The 23,278-nt window shown below is 39.6% G+C and overlaps 1 protein-coding gene across 1 annotated transcript in view; it reads right to left on the bottom strand.

The window, feature by feature from the left end:
- GLP1R (glucagon like peptide 1 receptor) overlaps positions 1 to 23,278 on the bottom strand; it is a gene marked incomplete at its 5' end in the record, with an annotated part of 85,118 nt that overhangs the window by 6,355 nt on the left and 55,485 nt on the right. Inside the window, 7 exons of the mRNA XM_083857621.1 lie at positions 3,108 to 3,149; positions 4,011 to 4,149; positions 6,698 to 6,786; positions 7,470 to 7,539; positions 11,740 to 11,800; positions 20,328 to 20,487; positions 21,941 to 22,094. Of these exons, the coding sequence (XP_083713747.1) occupies positions 3,108 to 3,149; positions 4,011 to 4,149; positions 6,698 to 6,786; positions 7,470 to 7,539; positions 11,740 to 11,800; positions 20,328 to 20,487; positions 21,941 to 22,094 (715 nt within the window). The remainder of the gene's footprint in view (positions 1 to 3,107; positions 3,150 to 4,010; positions 4,150 to 6,697; positions 6,787 to 7,469; positions 7,540 to 11,739; positions 11,801 to 20,327; positions 20,488 to 21,940; positions 22,095 to 23,278) is intronic.

The following is a 23,278-nucleotide window of genomic DNA, read 5'->3' as shown; positions in this document are numbered from 1 at the left end:
GTGGCTTTGAATGTATAAGCAAGGGAATTGGTTAAGATTTATTTTGCAGAGACAGTTCCTGAGCACAGAAGTAGATCTAGAGATCTTTCAGCAAAATAATTAACCTAGTAACTCCCCTGTGTTGATAAGATTCCCCAGAAATAAGCTATACAGAAAAAAGGATACCAAAAACAAAGCTCTTGTGATGTGATGATTTTAGCTGGGGTAGAGTTAATTTTCTTCACAGCAGCTACTATGGGGCTGTGTTTTGAATTTGTGCTGGAAACCGTGTTGGTAATATAGAGAAGCTTTTGTTATTGCAGAGCAGGGCTTGCACAGTGCCAAGGCCTTTTCAGCTTCTCATCCTACCCTGACAGCAGGCAGGAGTGCAAGTTGGGAGGACACCTGCCTGCCAGTGAGAAGTACTAAATTCCATGTTTTGCTTTGCTTTACCTATTAATTTTTTTTATCTCAACCCGGGACTTTTCTTACTTTTATTCCTTCAATTCTTTTCCCCATCTCACCAAAGTGGAGCAAGTGAGTGGCTGTGTGGTGTGTAGTTGCTGTCTGAGGTTAAACCATGACATGTGAGAAAGGGGATGAAAAATTTTATGTAGGGTATTTTAAAAGAGAAAGGAAAGAGGTGGGGAAACTTGAAAAAATGGTCATGGAGGTTAAAGCTGGAAAAGATCTCTCACAGAGATCTTGATTGAGCTTTATGCAGCTAATGGGGAAGGAAGTTGACAGTGTGGCAATGAATCTGGAATCTAATTATAAAAAACCTGCTAAATTTTGGCAAAAAAAAATCTCAGCAAGCAATAGTGAAAGGAAAGTAGGTCTAAAATGGGATGGAATTGAACTGATGGAAGAGTTTAATTATTAGTCAGTATAGAGAATGAAAATAAATTAAAAACAAAAGGGAGGATTGGGCAGTATTTCAAGAACTCAGGAGTCCTGGCATCAGGAGAGATTCTTTAAAGTAGAAGAGACTGAATTGTACTTCTATTGTGACAAGAAGGCAAAAAGGAGAACCAAGTCTACAGAGAAAGAAATCCAAACAATCTTCACTAAGTGGTGGGGAAAGGTAGCATCTCTGTGGTTTAAAATACTTCTTATAGAAAGCAGCACTAAGAGCAGAAAAACTGGTTATATTAAGCCTAGCTCATTTTGCAAAGAAAATTGGCGGTAACAGGCAATCTCATGAGACCCTACTGTTGGCTTCAGAGCAAGTTCAGAGAAAATCCAGAATCTTTCAGGTAAAGAAATATGACCTAATATGATCTAAGACTGAAGTATGAACAACTTCGGTTTTTTTCAGAACTAGATATTAGAAAAGGACATTAATATCACTTCTATCTTCATTTCTACTAGTGATCTGGGCACCAGGACTTGCAAAGATCTTTCATTCTGTATGGTTAAGGAAAAAGAAAAGGAGTCAATGAGCCAAAGACAAAAATAAAATGTAGACCATATTGCAAACAAGGATAGTCTTTGTGTGCCAGAAGACAGTTTCTCATTTACCTTAGGAAAAGAATTCTGGTATAGTTTACAACAAACTTTACTTAATCAAACTCTTTACAAAGGTGTTTTTTTATGGACGCTGATGACTGGGTCCTTGTATGGGCTTGACAAAACCCTACTCCCCTCTTTGAACAAGAGTTGGAACAAGCAAAACAATTCATCCTAGACGGTCAGTGAAGTTGAACTCATCTTGTTTAGATTTTATGAACTACATTGCAAAGGCAAGAGAATTATAGTAACCAGAGATTTGGAGCCTTTCTTAGAAACACAGGTAGGCTATTACACAGTAAGCTCTCTCAAATGAAACAAGCCTGCATGTTTGAGGGCTTGTAATAAAGTTTGGATTATGATGTAACTTTGCCTTTATTTCATGTGAAGGAAGTTATTGAGTATTACACATTAGAGGCCTGGCTGCATCTGCCCAAGGGATGCATGAGCAAATGCAAAGGTGAATCAAAAGAAATACATGATCCACCAGCAGACGGTGCTGCATCTCAGGATCGAAGTACACCTGTAAAGCCACACAAGGAATTTGAAAAAAATATTCTTTAATTCATGTCAACAGCAAATGACATTCATTCCCAACAGCGAAGCCTGCTGCTACTTACCTCTGATTTTGGTAAGCAGTACAATTAATAGATTCACTTCAATAAAATCTTACCCACAACCTACAAAAGTGAGCAGACTCCTACAAGGTTTAATTCAGGATGCCTGCTGCTTTTCTGTTGACTCCAGCCTGGCCATGACACAAATAAGCACATTTTTCCTTCTGATTCCAATTCCTTGATGAAGCCTGTCTCTCAATAAGTGATTTTGAATTACCATGTCATTGTTAAAAGTAGATTTATTTTGAGTGTCAAACATATTGATGTACATTTAATTTAAAATGTAATGACTAAATGAGTAGTGTTTGCTGCCCTTACAAACCTGGCTGCTGAATGAATGAGTAATCATCTCTTAGAAGGTAACACAAGAGATTCCTGCAATACTGAAACAGAACAATGTTTTTCTCACAACAGGGCTGGGATTCAGCAGAACCCACAGAAGACGGCACTTGCAATCAATTAACTCAAAGCCAAAGGTATATTTCTTCTGGGTCTGTGAGTTTACCATCCTGTGAAGTTCAGTTTTAATGAGAGTGATGATGCCTTCAAGCAGCTTAGCCACAGGGAAACCAAATGAAACCAAACTGTACAGTAACAGTCAGGAGGATTCTCCAACTTCACCAGGAAGCTGAGCTGAGTTCATAAATAAAATGGGCTCCACTCCCACATTCACAAAAACAAGCAAATAAGAAGCACTATAAGACAGATTAAGAGGAGGAGCTGTAATTCTTAATTAAAGAATCCACCAGTGCAAACTACACAATTGGAAGCAAGACTATTTCTGAGATTCCATGTCTACAAATAGTGATTGTAAATTATACTGCTTGAATTTCTTCCAAACACATTTGTCTGATGAGTTATCCCAGAGAGCTGTGCAGGGAAGGATCTGTAAAAAAAGAAGTCCTGAACAAGGACAATTTAGCAGTTCAAGACCATTTTCAATTTCTTTTTCCTATAGTGTATGCTGATAAGGCAAATTGGAACAAATAGTATCTCTCTTACCTCATTATTGATGAAACAGTAAAGAATTGCAACCATCAGCCCCTGAAATCAAGAAAAACCAGAACAGTGAGCAGAGCAGTTTCCTCACTTTCCCAAACTCAGCTGCAGAGGGCTAGAGCCTCCACACTGACATGTCTCTGATAAGACTTAAAGGTGGAGAATCTTTGGTCCCTGTCAACTCTGATGGCACAGCAGAGGTTTGACCAAATCATGTCTCAAAGCACATGATCTTAGGAAAAGAGTTGTTGTTTTTTTTTTTTTCTGTTATTTTTGTCTAGTGACTTCTTTCCTTTTCTTCCTTACAAAGCAAAGGTTTCAAGTCTTAAACACTTCATAAGTGTAATTTAAGACTCTGTAATTCACAGAGTCTTAAATACAGCTCTGTGCTTGATAAACAGGGAAGGAGTGAGTGTGCAGGGAAACAGAGTAATGATTTCTTTACACAAGGACAGTAATTTGAAATGGCTTTAAATAAGGCAACAGTTAAATAAAAAATCACAATAAGCCTACGCCCTCCTCACATGCAGTTATTGCTGGAGACAGCTACCTCTCCCAGCACAGATTTTCCAAGGAGCATCAGAAACACTGGAGAAAGTACAAAATGTGCTTTCAGCAATGCCACTGTACAATTACAAGAAATCATGGACAATTTTGTTATTGCCCTGAGGTGAACCACAGGACATAAATATTAATATGTGGACAGAAATACGATCTTATTGTAGTAAAGTTGGCTGTTAAAAATTAGTCCCTACACTTTCCCTTCCACTGTCATAATCCTGTAACACCCGGCACTAAACTGAGAAATACAAGGAATAGGGAGGATGCAATGAATGAAAGAGAAAGCAGATCCCCAAATAGCAGTTAAAAAATATCTTATGCCCATGGTCACACTGTGAGTGCTACCTGGAATGAAGCAAAGGAGAGCTCAGTGAAAAGCTTCACAAAGCGCAGCATCCCTCTGGCATGCTCATCCGTAATAAAGGCAAAGATGACCTCATGGGTCCCCAGCAGTGGGATCAGAGTCAGCGTAGACTTGGCCAACCTAAGATCACAAAGAAAATAAAAAAACCCCACAATGCCACTGAATAGACCATTGTTGATCCAAACAATCACAGGGAGTCACTGTTTCTATATTCTCTTTCTGACAGTTTCAACTTTGGTAAGTCGCTGCACCACTTTGTGACACAGGGTCCTCCTCCAGAGGCTGCAGGATAAAAAAAACTCCTCAAAATAACCTTAGTAAGTTACTGCAAGTTTTAACCTTCCCTACCACTTTACTGCAGACCACTTATGGGTGAGAGCAAAGCTCTGTATCCAGCTACTGGCTGTATTTCATCTGGAAAATCTTCCAAACTTGCTAAGAAGCCATGTGCTTTCTTGTACCTGTGATGTCTTTGCTCTGCATTCTTTTCTCCACCTGTAATTGGAAAAGACAACCAAAACCTACTTTCCTCATGATTTGAAAGACATAATCCATCAACAACTGGAATCTTTTAAAAATATCTTGGCAAAGGGAGGAGTACTTGGTATTCTTTCCCCCCTCTGTGGTGTGTTAAATCTTCTAAACACTGTAACTATCTGTAACTGCAGAACACTTTGTCAAAGCAATCAAGCTGTCTTGAAATGAGTGATGGCAAGTTCAAAGGCACAGCTAGCAAAGGATGAAAGACAAACCAAATTTATCTGAAATAAATTATCTTCACCTATGAGAGAGTTCAAGGTACACAACCACAGGAAAATATTCACAAGAATGATCCTTAATTCTCTTTTGAAAGACATACATGCCATCCACCCAACAGGTTAGTGAAAGATCCCTGGGGATCATGTGGGAGCTTCTTGGGCCACAGAACTAACCAACATCTCACAACAGCCTGACTTGAGACTAGTCAGTAGATGCAAAATCACTCAACTAGCAGGGCTGTCAGACCTTTGTAGATCTTGTGTGCCTGAGGCTATTGGCTGCTATTCTGAATCACATAACCATTCAGGTTGGAAGGCACCTCTGGAAGCCTCTAGCCCAACTCCAGTTTACAGCAGTTCACTCAAGGCTGTGTCCAGCCAAGTTTTGAGTATATCCAAGGTCCTCCAAAGCCCCTCTGGGCCTCTCTTCCAGCATCAGACCACTGTGACTGTGAATTTTTTTTCACCTGACATGCAAGGGGAATTTCTCTTGCTATAACTTGTGACTTCTGCCCATGTTCTTTCACTGTGACCCTCTGAAAAGATTCCATTTTCTGTACAAGTGGGCTTGAAACCAAAGCCTCCAGCTCAGACAAGTCTTCATCTTTGCTTTGAACTTTCAAAACACATTAGTATTTCCAAAATTTCATGTGAGGTAAAGAAGGCAGGTAACATACATAGCAACTCTACATTGATAAGAATGGACCAAAATACATAATAATAAACTGTGTCTTGTTTAGAAGGCTGCAGCATTGAAATACCCAATGTTTAGTGCCAACAGCAGTCCAGATACCACAGGATGTAGTTCCACACTTCAAGAGCTAACTTGTCATTCTTACAGTGTTTTTTAGACTTCAATACAAAAGTCAAGATACAGAAATGGAGGATGCAACCATGAATCTTAGCAAGATGATTAAGTAACAGGAAGAATACAGACATGGACAGACTGAAGCCTGCAAACCAGAAAATTCAACATTTCTGTGATAGCCCTGACATTTCTCTTGAAACATCCCATGCATTCAAGATTGAAAGTTTGTCCCAGTAACAACTGGCAAGAACAACAAGGAGAAAAACTCAAAATGATCCCATCTTGTCTTCCTTGAAGTGAAAACTTTTATTTCTATCAACTCATATTATTTTGTTCAAATTAGAAGACAGGATGGGGTATTTCAGCTGGGACTAACCTATGACAACTACCTGTTCAAAAGCACGTTTTTAATGGCACCATCCAAATGCCTCAAACATTGAGAGGCTTGGGGCACTGACCACCTCTCTAGGAAGCCTGTTCCAGGGTTTGCCCATTCTCTCGGTAAAGAAATGCTTCCTAGTGTCCAATCTAAACCTCCCCCAGTGCAACTTGGAGCCATTCCAACACATCCCATCCCTGGATACCAGGAAGAAGAGCTCAGCACCTCCCTCTCCACTCCTACTCCTCAGGGGCCTGTAGAAGGCAATGAGGTCATCTCTCAGAGCCCTTTGCTCCAAACTAAACAAGTCAGAAGTCCTCAGCCACTCCTCACAGGAAGTTCCTTCCAGCCCTTACACCAGGTTTGCTGCCCTTCTCTGGGTGACTTCAAGGACTCTAACATTCAGTACTTGCATATGCTGCAAGTATTTAAAAAGTATCTGCTTAATTAATATTCATCTGTTCTAATGGAAGACTGTAAAGTGACAGACATCAAGCCTTCTGTTTATGACACAGGTGAAATACCTGCCCTGGCTTCCCTAGACTTTTCTGGGGACTGACTGTCCAAGCAGTTACACTAGTTACACTGACTTGTGACACCACTTGTGCATTACTCAAGGGCTGTGCTCTTTAACCACCTTCGTCAACCCACTCCTTTTATGTAGGTCCTTGTCTACTTTTATTCTGATGAGCATGAAAAGTGTCAGACTACCTTAAGACATACCTGCATTTTATGTCAGTTTTGCACATCAAATTAGCCTGCAGTTTGGAGATGATGATGCATATAACTCTGATGAAGATGAGGAAATTCACCTGGAGAAATGAAAGAAGAATTTATATAACCATCAATAAACACATGTGCATAAGTAATCAAAAACACTGGTTTGTGTATGCATGTAGGTCTGTGTGCATCCTGATATGCAGCAGCTGCAGAATTTACCATGGAACTCAACTCCTTGCTAAGGAATTGTGGTCTAATTGTGAATGCACAAGCCACCCATGAAAACACAGGCACTTCGTTACACAAAGCAAAGAGGACCCTACTTACTCTCTGGGGACTGAGACATAGTGAAGGTGTGGGTTGGCCTATTTGCCTTGTCTGGAGGTCTGAGCCTGACACAGTATTGTGCCTGTAGAACATTTCTACACAATGCCCCACACTTTGCAGCTCTTTTGTAGCCCATTATCTGAAATAGTATCCAGTCTCCCCAAACTACCTTCCTGCTCACAGGGGAATTAACAGGACTGCTGCAGCATCATGTCCTGCCACTACAACGTGACAGCTTGTGGCCAAATTAAAGAAACAAAATGCCAGTCTGGAATTTCAGTGACAGAAACCAATTTGGCTTCATAAAATCACATTTCTGAATGAAAATGTCAATAGCCTCAAGGGTTATTGGCCTTTGGACATGGACAATGGCCACGTGTGCATCTTTGTACCGTATCGTGCTGTTCTGAGGGAAATCTGCCATCTCACAGCCACGTCTCAGACTCACCCCGATGGCGATGAGAATGGGCAGCCTGATGATCAGCCAGTAATTCATGTTATAGTTTCTGGTCCAGCAACTAGTAAGAGGCCAAAAGGGAGATGAAGGAAAAGTTTCAGTTCATTGCTAAAATCTCTTGCTTTTCATTCTGTTCCAGCAATGCAGATGGAAAACAATATTAAGGACTAGATACTAGGAAAGCACATCATGCTGACATGGAAACAGATGCAGCCACTTCTTAGAAACACTGAATGCTTTGTACTATTACAGCTATCATAATCCAACTGGATACTACTCACCGGCCTTTCTTGCCTCACTAATGGCTAGCTCTCCTCCACAATTTGCTAGGAATTATCATCCATTAATTGTGAAGATTTACTCCATTAAAACTGAAGCCATATTTGTCATTTGGCTGAAAGGAGATGGGGGGCGGGCATCTGTTTGAGTCTGATCTTTCCACTTTCATTCTTAGCTTCCTCATCCTGCACTATTTTTTCAGTCTCCAATGCCAGATCATCTTATTTAATTGCTTGTTAGTTCTTTATCCCATTACTTACCATCATTATTCTCATATCAATATTGAGATCAGTCATCTATTTTATCTCTCCTTCTTTTCAAAAAAAGAGGTACTAATTTCAACCAGAGGAAAGCAACTGCAGCTGCAAACTTCCAGCTCCTTCAGTTCATATGTTCAAGGTTTCAGGCCCACCAGGAGTTTTAAAAATTATAAACAAGTAGAATCAAAACTGGGAACAACAGTTCCTAACTTTTGCTGACCTGAGCCTTCTACCAAGTAATTAGCATGCTGCAGGAATATAATACTTTATTTACCACATAAGTCTCATTTTAGCTTTTAAAATTCCATCTCTTTGAGCAATATGGGAGAAGAATGAAGAGAAAAGTCGTGGCAGCCACAGTTTGGGATCACTGGTCTGAAGTGAACCTTAAACTGAAGGTCTGTACATGTACCTTTCTCCTGGCCACAGCCAGCCACCACCTCTGTCTGACAGGCCATGTCTGTGTAGGCTGGCCCAGGTGTTAGGGCAGTGCTCATGTGCCACTTTGCTTGTTGCTGCAGTGACAGCATTCTTAATATTTCTATGAAATAATTTTGTTAGCCTCCTGCTCAGCATTACTCAATAAAAACCAGTCACCAGTAAAGCCAGCAGGTTTCTGAGCTACACAGGCTGGGAAACAAGCTAGGATACAGCACTACATAAAACATAGGTTCCTTCCCAAAAAAGGTTTCTCTTCATCTCCAAATCTCAGAATGCCAAATCATACAAATGCCAAAACATACATATGCAAAATTTTTCTTAAAGCTTCTTAACAGATCTATGAAAGTTTAGCTTGGGTGATGCTGGTGGAGCTGAAACCCTCCCCAGCCTTGTAGTGGGACAGTCTAAGAGAAAAGAGCAAACCATGCAGCACCTGGGAGGGATTCACAGTACAAGTACACACCTGCATGTGCTCACTTACTACAGAGTAAAGCATAGCAGCTTGGCTGTGGCAATTCCACATTCCCTTGCAGGGTCTGAAAGTCTGAGAATGTCTTCGGATATCGTTTTTCCTTCAATTTTATTTTAATGTGTGCAAAAAGCATATTATTGCCACCAGCAGTTCTACAGCCTCCAATTCAATTGCATTTTAGTATTGGACAAAAAAAGGTGTGCAGACCATGTGCAGTCAGTGTACCTGAGCCAGAATCTGAGTTACAGAACTACTTAATTGGTACACGTGACTGGGAACCAGCTTCATGGAGCCTTTGAAATTAATTGTATTTGAACACTTTAAGACTGATGGGATAATAGGCGTAGCTGGAAGTGGAGTTCTAATTTTCTCGCTAGCTGTAGTAGATGCAGAGGCAATTAAAAAAATTCTTTATAATAACAGAGGCTGAGAAACAATTCTTTACATTAACTCTGCTACATTTCTGTGTTAATTTGCTTCCTGTGGCACACATCAATTTTAGCTACCTTTAAATTTATACAAATATATGCAATAAAAAAACCATTACAGGTCAATTAAGGTGTCATGGCTATTAAAGCATTCAGAAAATAAAACTGGCAGATCTCTACATGATTTCTTGCCCATCTGTGCTTTCTGTGATTGCCACACTGATAAAATACACCAATAACTATTGTGCTTGGGATCTATCTCTACAGTTTGCTCAGCTCCTCTCAGAAGATGCTTGGCAACTAATAGCCTCAGAGCCATCAATGGAGAATTTGTCCAGTGAAAAAAACACTAGTGGGATGTTTCTCCCTTTGCTTCTCAATCCACTATTCTCCTTCTAAAAGTGAAAATACTGAATTTTTACCTTGAATTGCTACAAGGAATGTGGCAATTGTGAATTGAAGAAAAAGGACTGAAGGCTGTTTTGCTCCCATACTTAATTGCAGACGGAAGTATCAGCTTTTTAGGCAAAGTCTAATAACTAAGAACAACAGCTTGCCTTCAGTTGCATTTGTAATCTAGACAAAATATTTTTGAATAGCTCAATTTTAAAACACTAATTGCATTCTAAAGGAGTTTATACTCGCACACGTCAAGAAAGAAGAAACCAATGTGCAACCAACCACGTCTTGCAGGCTTCAGTCCTTTACTCAAAAGGCTATATTCACAGGATGGCCTCAGATTCCTAGCCCTGACCACATTTATTTCCAGTTATTCTTCATAGCTAGGGAAGTAGTTAAATCACAAATGAAATTTACAGCCCACTGCATGGTGACAGAGCTACGGCAAACAGCATGAAAGATATCCCTGGCTGCTCCAGCAAATCTCTGCCCAAGGCACAGAAATCTTGCCTTTCAGAGCAGCTGCTGCACGTGGTTATTTATTGCTGTATTTTACAAATATTTAGACAAGATTTAGAAAATTCAATAATGTGCAAAATTGCCCCTTTTAAGGTCTGCTGAAGGCAGTGAGTGACAGTTTTTCTTAATAGAAAATATAAATCAGCTCTGAGCACTGCATAATGTGAGAGGCTCAGCATGAGCACTTTGAATACATTTTCTACATCAATGGGAAGATATGGTCACAGAACGTTGCCCGTTCAGAGGCTGCATGGTCTCTACACCTATTGTGGTAATTTCAACAAAACTTGCAGTACATCAGTATAGCCACAATCTTCTTACACAACATCATCAAGTCAACCTTGCAAAGGGAAGTCAAAAAATCCTAGCATTGCTTAAGCCAGAAAAGGCAGCTTTGACTGAATTAGTTCAGTACTATGAGGAACACAAAAAAGAGTTGGTTCTTAATACCCAGAAACACCAGAAAACAGTTTGGAAGTGGGTCTGACTAAACCGAATTTTCATATTGCAGCATCTCTCCAGCAATAATTGTGCCTGGGAGGAGAAGGAAAAAATAACACACACACACACAAAAAAACAAAAAAAAAAAACAAAAAAAAAAAAAACAAAAAAAAAAAAAAAAAATCATCTACCAAAGTTTTGGCTGGGTAGTTTGGAAACTAAGTAAGAGAAAAAACCCATTAAATAATAAATCTAAAATAAAAGAGCATAGATTTATTTTCTTTCACAAAGAAAGTTACCCAGATATTTCTAGGCAGCTACTATCTCTCTAAACAGAAGAAGCCACTTTTCTCCCTTAAAAAAAAAAAAAACCAACAAACAAAACCAACAAGCTACAACGCTATTTGGTACATATAACATATACAAAGATAATTTTTTTCAGAACAGCCACCATGGAAAAAATGGACAAAGTTTATTTCGTGTTTTACAGCAGTCTAGTGCGTGACATAGGTGACTTCAGCAAGACTAACGTAAGCAGACAGAGAACGTGCTTTTATTTTAAGAAAATCTAAATAATGGGAGCTTATACAAGAAAAGGCAATCACTTCTCTGCTGCTAGGCATAGGCTAATCACTACAAATCCATGCAGAATTCTGTGGGAGGCTGCTGTCTTCCTCTGAAACAACTATAAACGCTAGTGCCAAAGGCACAGTATTAGAAGTGGTCTTGGTTGGATAGGATGACTGCTATTGTTGATACTGTAAGTACAGAAAAACAAAACATACCTTTCCTTGACCTGCAAAAGGACAGATTCATTCAGACATGCAGAAATTTCTGATCAGAAAAAAACATATGCTCCTTTCTGAAATGTTATGCAAGACCTTCAGACAAAACAGAAGCAATTATGTGGGGTTTCAGCACACTGCCAAAGCAAACCACACTGAACAGAAAGCAAACAGTGACCTGCTGGTGCACAAATACAGCACAAATGAGATAGCTATAAAAATCAGAACTAAACCAACCCCTCATCTTCATAAAGGTACTTGACAGTTCCCCAGAGGATAACAAACAGCATTGGCACACCTGAAAAGAGAGGAGACAAGGCTGACATTGACACTGAGACTGGGAGAAGCAGAAAGAAGGAAAACTCTCTGCCCCCATCCCACCCCCCCATAATGATGAGCAACACAATTAACTGGTTGTCAGGGTTGCAGCTCCTAAACAACACAGATTGCCATGAACTAGGCTCCCACCTAGTTCTCAACAGGCATGAAGAATGAACAACACAAGTGTCTCATAACAGGCATTCACCACTTCTTCTGTGGATATTTTCACAGACAGGCCAAGAGAATCAAATGTTTGGAAGCTCTACTAGCTTCTGTACTCATACTAGAGAGGGGTGCAGTGTGTTCTGACCAAAACCTTTGTGTCTAAATGTCTGCTTGTGGGTCACCTACACTATGTTCAATCAGGGCCAAGTTCAGGCTGTCTGTTGGTGTCCAGGCTGGAGCACACCCGAGCCCACATGGCCCCCAGGGCAGAGGAAGTGTGGGCACACCCAGCAAGTGCCCTGCCCCACAGAGCAGTCCCAGTTCTGGCTGTTGTACTGCCATGGCCTTGAGTGGCTGCAGCAAAGACAGCAGATGAAGCTGGCAGTGAGGAGAGGCTTGGCCCTACAGCACATGGACTACGGCTGCTCAGTTCATCTGGGATGTAAAGGGCAGCAAGACAAGCCAAGCAAGCTGGCACTCATTACCTATTTCACAATTTCAAAAGCTCTCTAATTAACTTCTCTCATTTATGAAGAGCCTAAGCCATTAAAAGTAATTTTGAAGTGCATCTCCCAACCAATGCTCAGTACAGAGAATGATAAAAATGCACACAAGGAAGGGAAAGCAGGTTGTGACTCAAAAGGCAGGATGAGGAATTTCTGCCGAAGGAGTAGATCAAGATGGTCTAATTCCTCCTTAGACAGGGTCTGGTGCTGCATGTGCATTGTACAGAAAGAGCAACATTCAGCGTGCTTTGTTACCTTATTCTTAAGAACCAGTAAAGTGAGTGACCGTAAGAACATCAGGGTGCAGCAGTAAGTTCTGCACAGAGCAAGTCCACAGCTTGTGGCAGTAGAAGTCACAGGGAAATTGGTGATCTCTCACAGTCTGAATACCTCAAGCACTATCTTTATTAGGTATTATCAGTAAAAAAACCTTCATTTTTGTTATATTGTAGAATTTTTCTCTGCTATCAGAAGAGCTAAATACTACAGACACAGAATAATAATATTTTCCGCAGCACAGCATTTTCCATCTGTTAATTAAAAAAAGAAAGAACAAAGAGCAGCAAGGAAAAAATACCAATAATTAAAATAATAGAAAAGATTATGGATTAAGTAGAGATTATTTGGGCAAACAGCTACCATGTTCCACGGATTTACTTGATACTGAGAATGCACAATATTTTGAGAGTAAAGCTACCAAAAACTTTATGCTGCCTTGATAGTCATATAAAGAGATTAAAACAGGTTCACTGCACATCACTTCCAAACCAAATGAGACTTTGATTCACAGAAACAAATTATAGTTTGAATTATTCCTTTCTTGACTTTGCTGAGCATTAAGACATCTTAATATGAAACTTACAGGATAAGACAAACACTGAGAGCACAAAGGCTGTATGTCAGTGGATATATCATTTGAGAGATCAAGTGATAACAATAATGACTTGTGGATATCTCAGTCTTCTGGATACATCAGAAATCTCTCCATGTTTAATCAAATCACTTGACATTTGAATTAAGAATCTATTATTAATACTATTTCAAAAGGGATGAACTAGAGGGAAGCTGATATAATAGAATTCCATCAGTGATGCAAATATTATACAAATTAATAGGCAGCAAGTATAAAGCCACTTGCTCAACATTCTCTGCCCACTCCCACTTGTGATGCATGCAGCTGGTGTCTTGGTATTGCAGCACCATCAGTCACACTATTTTCCATGCTGGCAATGCACGTTTTAGTCTAAGACACCAAGCCTTAACAGTGCAATACACACATGAATTTGCACTGATGTTCAAACCTTACTGTGTGAATACTACCTGACATCTACCAAATTCACAAAGCCTTGTCCTGAGAAATGGATTGCTCTGGAAATTGTCTGGGACGCAGCCTCAGCAGATGGGAATACATGCAGTTTTCCAAAGCCCTAGTGAAGATCCGAAGAGGAGACTGACCCAAGAACATTTCCTAATCCACTTCAAGCCTGGCGAAGTCATTCCATCACAGCAAAAGAGCAAATCTGAAGTATCTCTGCAATAGCTGCAGTTTGCAAGGATCACTGAGACTCTCCAAAGACTAATTAACAATCTTGATATCTAATTAGCCTGCATTAACTGGCAAAAACTATATTATTCTGGTTACTTCTCTCAGTCAAGAGAATTCCATCTGGTTTGAGCAGGTGAGGAAGTAAACCAAATACAACTCATGGAATAAACACCACAGATGACTATTGCATTAACAGCATCAACAGTGTATTCCACTCCTGAGCTTCCAACATAACACTTTTGATGCATTCAAGTTTCAGTCTCACACTTCTTTCTCCTGCTACTGCTATTCAAAGTATATCAGATATCCAAGAAAAAAACTGCACTCATTTATAGGAGGCATTTATTTAAGTTGTTGGCTGAACTGTTCCTGATTTTGCTTCTTTGTCACACACAAAGCTCTGAGATGGCTCTTTTCTGAGATTACCTGACCAGAGAAAAGTCTCTGAATTCTGGAAATGATAATGTCTACTTTTTCTTTTGTACTGCATCACTGCTGAAGATTCCAGAAAGTGCAACAGCCTGATCATGATAAACACTGCAATCTTAATTCTTGCAGGTTGATAGCTGACCCCAAATCTTTGAACACTACATGGTGATTATGAAATCTGTCAAGTGTACTAGAATATAAGCCTGCTGACAGCTCAGCTAATCAAGTTCAATCACTGGGCATCTGAATTATGGGCTACAATAACAATATATATTATGGATGATGAAAAAGTAATGGAACTGCCAAATCAACATCTTAGCACTCCACTGCATAAATAAGCAGCACAACCTACTTAGTTTCAGTCTAGCTTATATATTCTATACCTGGTCAGGTGCCTGCATAGTAAGAAAAAACGCAAGTTGGAAAAACAGTCATTTTTCAGAATGGCAGAAGGCTAGGGTAGGTAAGAGAACAAAAAGTTGAGAAAATCTGCAAAGGTTAACATTTTCAGAATGCTCCACTATCTCTAATGAGAAGGGCAAGAAATTCCTGTAGCCGCTAATGGAAGTTACTATGCCCTGATAGCAGCATGCAAGAATCAGTCTCCTCATTTAACAGGTATGAGATATTTTGGTAACAGAACAGAAAAGCCCAGGTTTGTTCTGGAACCCATGGTGTGCCCATTTAAAGAGAGGTGTCACCAGATAGTGCTATCCCATGCCATCATCTTTCCCTTAACTCCACGTGCAAGGAAGTTTCTATTCTTACAGACACACCACACATTTGTAGCTTTGTATTGCACCTCACTTTATGTGGAGGCAAATTCAGGAAAGACACATGAGGAGCAAGAGAGGCTCCCCTCATCCTCACCTGCTGATTAGAGATTCTTCTGAAGTAGATTTGTCTCTGAAGAACCAGAGCATTCCCATCCTGCTGAAACCCTTAAAGAAGAACATAGTCGGAATACAGCATTTTAGGGCTGTTTTCAGTAGTTTAGCCATAACCTGACATCCCTTTCTTCCAGGAGTTATAAGTTCAACCTCTGAGAAAATCAGGCACATAAAACAGAAGTGTCAGAACAAGTCCATTCTTCTTTCTCTCAGAAAGCATCCAAGATGCTCTGACATGATAAACTGATTGATAAAGGAATGCAAGAATGATGCCATGAGAAACTGAGAGAAATGATAAATAAATATGACTACATATAAAAAGAGTAGAAGCACTGATGATGTGAAAAGAAAAGATGAAACTTTTTTTCTTCCTAAAAAGGGAAAAACACGAAAATTTAATTTAGAAGACAGAGAGTGAAGAGGATTAAGAGGAACTCCTAACATGCATTTCTTACCAAGATCAGTCTGGACACAAAATCTATTTTTACATCATTGTCCGAAGCACAGTTTTTACTTGAAAATAGAGAAGAAGTGGTCAGTGCAATGAATGCATCCTGTTGCTACATTGACTTCATAGTGGGCTTCTGCAGGAAGGTTTCTTACTGGCTCTGCTCCACTCATATCTTCCTTGCAATCAGGATGTAGATTTTGATGCCCTAGCCAGGCTTCCTGCTTTTAATAGCTTAATTCCTCAAAGTATTCTTCCTTAGAGCAAGTTTGGATAGCCAAAGCTTGGAAGGAAACAAATTTTTTTTTAATGGTGATTTTCCTACTGCAAGTGCAACTGGGTGTAAAATTACCACAGAAGCTCAGAGAATATTTAGCTGCTTATTAACATTTTCTTCTTAGCCTTTAGTGCTGAAAATGGTCTCTTGTCTGGATGCTGTCAGAGTCACTGTAGGATATTTCTGTTGTTTCCCCATTCTTCCCTCCTCTCTACTCCTAGATGTGAACAGGTCCCTTCTCCACTAAAATCTGCTGATACAGCAGCTTTACAGTATTAACTGCTCTTCTCCAGAGACTACTCAGTACAGTACTGATAGCTGAAAGTCAATGTCAGGCTCAGCAGCTCCTGTCGTGGGCTCAGACATGATGAACACGGGGTTGGTGTCCTGGACACCGATTCAGACCAGTCTACACATACTGAGAAACAAGCAAAACAAAAAAAGTAATGATCTTGATCTCTCTAGTTAGGTTGGGTGGCTTTTTTCACCCCTTTCTTATAAACACTTTTTCTTTTCTCTAGAAAGTGAGATCCATGGGCAAGGATTTCTCAAGGAAGCACCAGGTACCATCAGTGTATAGCTACAGATTTTCTTTTCTGCAAGTGCAAATGACTATGTGAATCAACAACTGTTGTAGCTGCTGTTGTACTGACCCCCAGAGTGAAGGAAAACCTCTCACCTACCTGCTCTTCCACTTGCCTATTAATAATTCTGGAGTTTTGATGATGCTAAGTGTTTCTGCCTTGTTTTTCTCAGTCAGTGTTGAAAATGGAATATAAAATTGTTTTTGCAGTAAGATATATGGAACTTAAGGTTGACACAAACATATGAAAGTTTGCTTTGATGAAGAAATAGAAGACATAAGCAAGAAATATTCCACATTAAATGAAATTGGAAAAATTTAACACTGCCATCTCAAAGCCTAGCATGGCATGAAATCTCAGCAAAGAAGTGGCCACTAGGAATACAGTTTACCTCAGAAGTAATAGGAAAGGTTTAGAGAATACAATCAAAATACATGATGTTAGTATAAATGACTCCCAATTTATGAATCTACATTAGTTTTCATAGGTCTATCAAGATTTTATGACTTTTCTAGGTTTTGTAAAGTACAATAATGCAAGACAAATACAATTTTCCTTTATAAACACGTCAACAGCAAAGAGTCATTTGAACTGATAATAAATGGACTACTGTCTAATAACTGACTTTAGAACTGACCTGATATTATCATGTAACAAAAATATATTTGGAATATCTTGGAACAACTGGTCTACTGTGGGCTGAATCTGACAGAGAAGGGAAAGAGAATCTTTACTCATAGGCCTGCCACACCTGGGAAGAGGGCTTTAAACTAAAATTACTGGGGAATGGGATCCTTAATCTATCCCACTCCTACCAGCAGGATGCCAGTGCCTGTGGGGGCTATGATCTCACTGGAATCACAGAGACATGGTGGGATGGCTCCTCACTGGAGTGTTGGAACAAAATGCCACAGGCTCTTCAGGAAGGCCAGGCAGGGGAGAGCAGGAGGGGGTGTCACCACATTAGTGGCAGCTGGAGTCATAGAGTTCCACCTGGGGATGGATGAGGAGCTGACTAGGAGCTTATGGGTCAGGTTAAAGGGAGGACAGGGATGAGTGACATTATAGGGGAGTCTGCTGTAGGCTGCCTGACCAGGAAGCCCTTCTGTAGACAGACAGGAGCAGCCTCACAGCCACAAACCCTGGTCCTCCTGGGGGACTTCAATCACTCAGGTATCTGCTGGAGAGCTAGTACAGCAGGGCATAAGCAATCCAGAAGTTTCCTGGATCACATTGATGATAAATTCCTTCTCCATATGACAGAAGAGCCAATGAAAAGAGGTGCCATGCTGGATCTTGTTCTCACCAACAAGGAGGAGCTGGTGGGAACATGAAGCTCAAGGGCAGCCTTGGCTGCAGGGACCATGAAATGGTGGAATTCAAGGACCTCAGGGCAGTAAGGAAGGTGCACATCAAGTTCGGTACCCTGGGCTTCAGGAGAGCAGACTCTGGCATGTCTGAGAGTGATCAGTTAATCTTCAGTCATAGTTGTATATAACTGAAGATTATATTAATTATATGTATTAATCTTCAGTTATAATTGTAAGAAATAACAACATTAAGAGACTATGTTTTTGAGCAATACAAACATGAAATTTTTACACATAAATATTCATCAAATTATGAGAAACCAACAAATTAAAAAATTATCCTGTAAGAAGACAATTTATTAATGGAACAAAGGGTCAGAGTATCAGATTAGCTCTAGCAATCAAACAAGTATTTATTTTTTGTTCCAGCTTTATTTTTACAGTTGATTAACTATTCCAAAGAGCAGGATAACAGTTCAAACAGGAACCTACTGTCTCTCTCTGAAGCCTCAGCATTACACTGAGGCTATTGCACAGCTCAAAAATCAAATTAAATAAAAATCTTCAGAGCACTGTATACCGTAAAAGTCACCCAGTGAGGGACTTGAGCAGCCAAAAAATGGAATCACCAATGAAGAAGCAGAAAGAAAGGGAAAAAACCTTTATATCTTTCCATTGGTTAGAGATGAAACTTATCTGGTATAACTAATCTGGGAGCACTGAAAGAGCAGATGCTTCTGCATTTGAAGGTAAAGAAGATTTGAAGATAGGCAAGATTTACACATGCAGACACATATGGAAGAGCAAGAAACTGTACAGATAATGATTGAATAGCACAGACAGAGCTTTTCTAGGAAGCTTGGAAGAAGCCCATGTATCTAGTGCCAAGTTATTGCATTGCTGCTCATTTCCACAAACTCATCTAAAAATTCAATATATGATAGTAAAACCACCTTTGTAAAGAAAGAACAAAACGAAAAATAACATCTGTTTCAGCCTTCTGCATTTGCAGAAGACAAACGCTAAGTAGAAGTGATTCAGACCAAAAGCAGCCTAACCCTTTCTTATAAAACAACACAATCCCCTGAGGATTTGACTAGATATAATTTTGTTCCAATTTCTTTTCCATTTCCTTTCATGACCTCACTCACTGATTCAGGATAGCTCCTCCTCCCCCCACCTTTTTTATAAATTAAATTGAGGGTCTAATTAAAACGTATAGTTCAAAAGTTAAACAAAACAGTGGTGCTTTTGCTGCATGCCTGACATGAAAGAATATGGAAGATAGAGAACTTTAAATAAAATTCTCCAGCAGGAAACTGCTTTTATTTGCATTTTATTTATTTATTCCTATTAATATGCCAGAAAACCATTTCTCCTTAGATATCACGTTTTTGTAGAATTGGGTAATTCAAAATAATATGCCATTTATATGCATTTTTCAAGTGAACTAATTTGCTAAAATATTCACAATCAAAATCCATAGAGAGAGGAGGAGGAGAGTCAAAGCAATTTAAATGTTCCGACTAGCATCTGTGAAAGCACTTGTAGTATTTACTTGGATTTACTTTCATCTTTCCAAAAGTGGCCTGGTTCCACCAAAAGGGGAAGGTAGAGAAGAGGGAGAGAATGCAATAAAAGTATACGCAAGATCACCCCAAAAATAGGATTAATCCCAAACTGTGATGTATTTTTAGGTGAACTATACCATGAAAGAATTAAAGCTTTAGTCTTTCTACAGAAGGTGACCCTTGCTCAACCAGCTGATTTCAAGGTATCAGTCCTTGATTTCAAGCACGCACATGTCCATGACACATGCAACCCAATTCTTTTTTTCCCAGACAACCCCTCTTTGACCTGCTCTTCCCACTTAGCCAACCTGACACCTCTCTGCTAATAATCCCTTGTTCATCAGCACCTTCGCATCACCCTCCCCCTCATGCTGCCACCATTTCTCTACTGTTGTCTTCACACAGATGAGGACATTGCTATTTTGCACGACAAATAGTTAACATGTCTTTCAATGCAATGGGGAACTTTCAGGAGATGAAGCAGGACAGCCCAGAAAAGTCCACACCCAGCTGGAGCCACCCACAAACATCATTTTTTCTGGGAAGCTGATCTTCTGCAGGAGAAGTCTCATGTGCCTGCCGCTGGTTTGGTGAGTTTCTGTGTGTGTCCAGGAGCTGTAACCACACCCTTCAGCCCAAACAAGGTAAGGGATTGGGAACAAAAAGGGAATGCAGAGTGCAGGGCTTGAACTGGGAAGCACTAGAACAGACAGATGAGTTTTCCTCTTATACATCTGCCAGTGCAGCCACAGGCAGACAAACAGGAAAACCAACTCACCCCAGCCAATGCAGAGATACAGGCGGAAAATCCTCTGCTCAGAGAAGACTGAAAGTACCAGCAGTGTGTACAGGTACATGCCTTCCACCAGCAGCCAGTAGTAGTTTGCAGCCACACAGTACTGCATCATCACGAAGACCAAACGGCAGCTGAGTGATTCCTGTGACAGAAAAAAGCACAGCCCAAAGTAACGCAACAGGGACTGAAAATAAAAGGATACTAACTCAAAAGATTGGTTCCCCTTCCTACTCTTGCTCTTCAAAAAAGGAGCTTGCTAAACTAATCATGTATTTTATTACTGAATGGACAGAAGCTAGTAATAGATGCTATGCACAGCAGACAGATGCTTTCAACAACATTACTCCTTAAAAAAAAAGGTTCGTGTTCTGTATTTTCCCCTCAACAAGCAATGGATTTTATTTTTCAAAAGCATGAATATAAAGATGAAAAGAACAAGTGAAAAGTAATATATCAACCACAGTCAGTGAATCTTTCACTTTTCTGAATACTCTATTTTGCAGTTGAGAATTTCTCTATTAAAAAGAAAAGATGGATGGCGTAAGGTTGACTATAAGCAGAGGATATTTTCACAGAATAGCAATGTTGCCCAGTGCACTCCATTTACGTACAAATTCTCTCATAGCTGGTAAGTTAGAGATGATCAGTAAGGCTTTAGATAAGTATGAAAGCTGATTACCTAATTAATATATCCATCCGACCTGATGAAACCACTATTGAGTAAACCATGTGTAAAATCATAAAGTCTACACTTTTTGGAAAGAGGAAATGACTGACAATCCAATATGAACATTTCCAAACCATTTAAGATATGTTTTACAATGTTATTTTCTGACGACTGATAAATTGAAGATGATAAAAAAAAATCAACCATCATATGAGATTCACTAAGTCATTTTAGCACTTCTGCCTTAGGCAGTGTCAGAAAAGGATGGGCACTAAGGATGCATCAGAAGAGTTTCCCTTTATCACTCCAACCCTGTACTGCAGCAGGAAATGCCATACTTGTGTTTTAGAATCACAAGAGCTATACAGATAATAAAGCTACCTTTCTTTGAGGTTTCAAGTACATTTTGCATTCCAAATCCAAATGAGAGGGGCACACTTTCAGCATTATTTACAAAAGAGTTGTATATCCTTTCTCATCAATTGGAAGTATTTAATTAGCCTATTCTTTCAAAGCTTTTCTAAATGCTTTCAAATTTGCATTTTAATCAGATGCTGCCTTTTTTCCTGTAATCAAGAGATTATATAAAGATGACCAAGAACAAACAACTTAGCTGGTGGACAACCAACTGACCAGATGGACAGTTCTATCACAAAAAATGCTGGCTTAGAGAAATAAATGCCCTCTTCTCACTGCTAGAAAGAAATGAAACTGCAGGAGAGAAAGAAGACATGGGCATTGGTGTATGTATATATATATTTATGCAAAAAGATCAGCATCTTGTTCCCCCATCTAGTGTGGGCAAACTTCCCACAGGCAGAGAAACATGTCATGCCATCAGCTAAAGAATTTAATTACCTGCTGTCATGCAGGCACACCACAGTGTTGACTCCAATATGCTGAGAATGACTACAGTGTCTGCCCTTACCTGGAAGGCTATAAGTCCTTCCCACTGGTACTCTTGTGTGGCTGTGCTGTACATCCACTTCACCACTGAGTCTTTAATGAAAACAGATATAGCTCGGAGAATAAAAGAGGTGAAGAGGTTCAGGTGAATGTAATTCCTCGTGCAATGCAGATGTCTGTAAAAAGAAAAGTCTAGTCACAATCTACCACCTACATAAAAGACGCAACATCAGACAACGGACTGAGAAAGGGAACAAGCCCTGTAAGAAATCAGGAGGCACCAGAGGAAATCCCATAACTTGAGAATGGCTGTAGGGATTTCAAACTGTCTTTGGGAAAAAAATACTATCAAGGAAAACGCATTCAAAACTTCAGCCCTTAGAGCCAATGTTTGGGGAAAGGAAGAAAATAGGTGCGTTAAGAAAAAAAAAATAATTCCAAAAGCTTAAAAAGTGCAAAAATAAAGTCATTTTCAGAAGCCTTATCTGAAAGGATTAAAAAAGTCAAGTTCCATGTAATGCTGAAGCTAATTGCTTTGAATTGACCCCAATGTCACCACGCAAGTTTACCTTGGCAAAGCTCAGGACTGGTGTGCAGTGCAGCTTCTGGCTGTGCTCAAACCCACAATGAAAAAACATCCACCTGCAAATCACCCTTTGACAATAAGAGAAAAATCTGCATTCAAATTGCCTTCTGGGAGAATTGTAAATACTTTCTGTAGAAGTAAAAGGAATGGATTTTTCACCTCTGCATTCAGAATTGAAAACAAAGAAACAAAGGAAAAATCCGCTTGAATTTCAGCAGCCAGCTGCAAAGACAATAAAATTGCTACTTGTCATATAAAAAAGCATGTTAAGGGATAGCAAAGTAAACTACAGTCACGTAAATGGAATACAATTGCAGAGTACTGCCAATATTTTACCAGCCTTATTCACAAACATTTTTCTCCCAGCTCTGCAAGGGTACACACTTTACCTCAAAGGAAGTTACACTGGATAGGTTTTTAAGATGCTAAAAGACAGACGTAACATATGGTAATCAGCAATTATTCCAGCAAAACTCTCAGTGAACTTATATTTTAAATGTCTGGGTTTTACAGCTCTATAAATTTTGTTAGAAAAATTGACTTAGTCTGAAAGGTAGAGGTTTGTACTAAAGAACAACTTGTTTGTCATAGGCCAGATCGATTTTTTGTATCACTTTTAAGGCACAATTTATTTCAAAACTTACCTATTACTAATATTTATGTTCCTTAAACTCAAAATTTATTTTTTGCTGCCCTTCAGAACTGCTACACATTTCAATCTGATTGAAAAAGTTATGTAAATTGGGCAATTGATGAAATTAGGTTGCAAGTAGT

The sequence above is a fragment of the Zosterops lateralis genome, assembly GCF_965231275.1.
Source record: "Zosterops lateralis genome assembly, chromosome: 3".
In the NCBI taxonomy this organism is placed as follows: Eukaryota; Metazoa; Chordata; class Aves; order Passeriformes; family Zosteropidae; genus Zosterops; species Zosterops lateralis.
The sequence above is the reverse complement of the archived record's forward strand: the minus strand, read 5'-3'. Positions and strand labels throughout refer to the sequence as shown.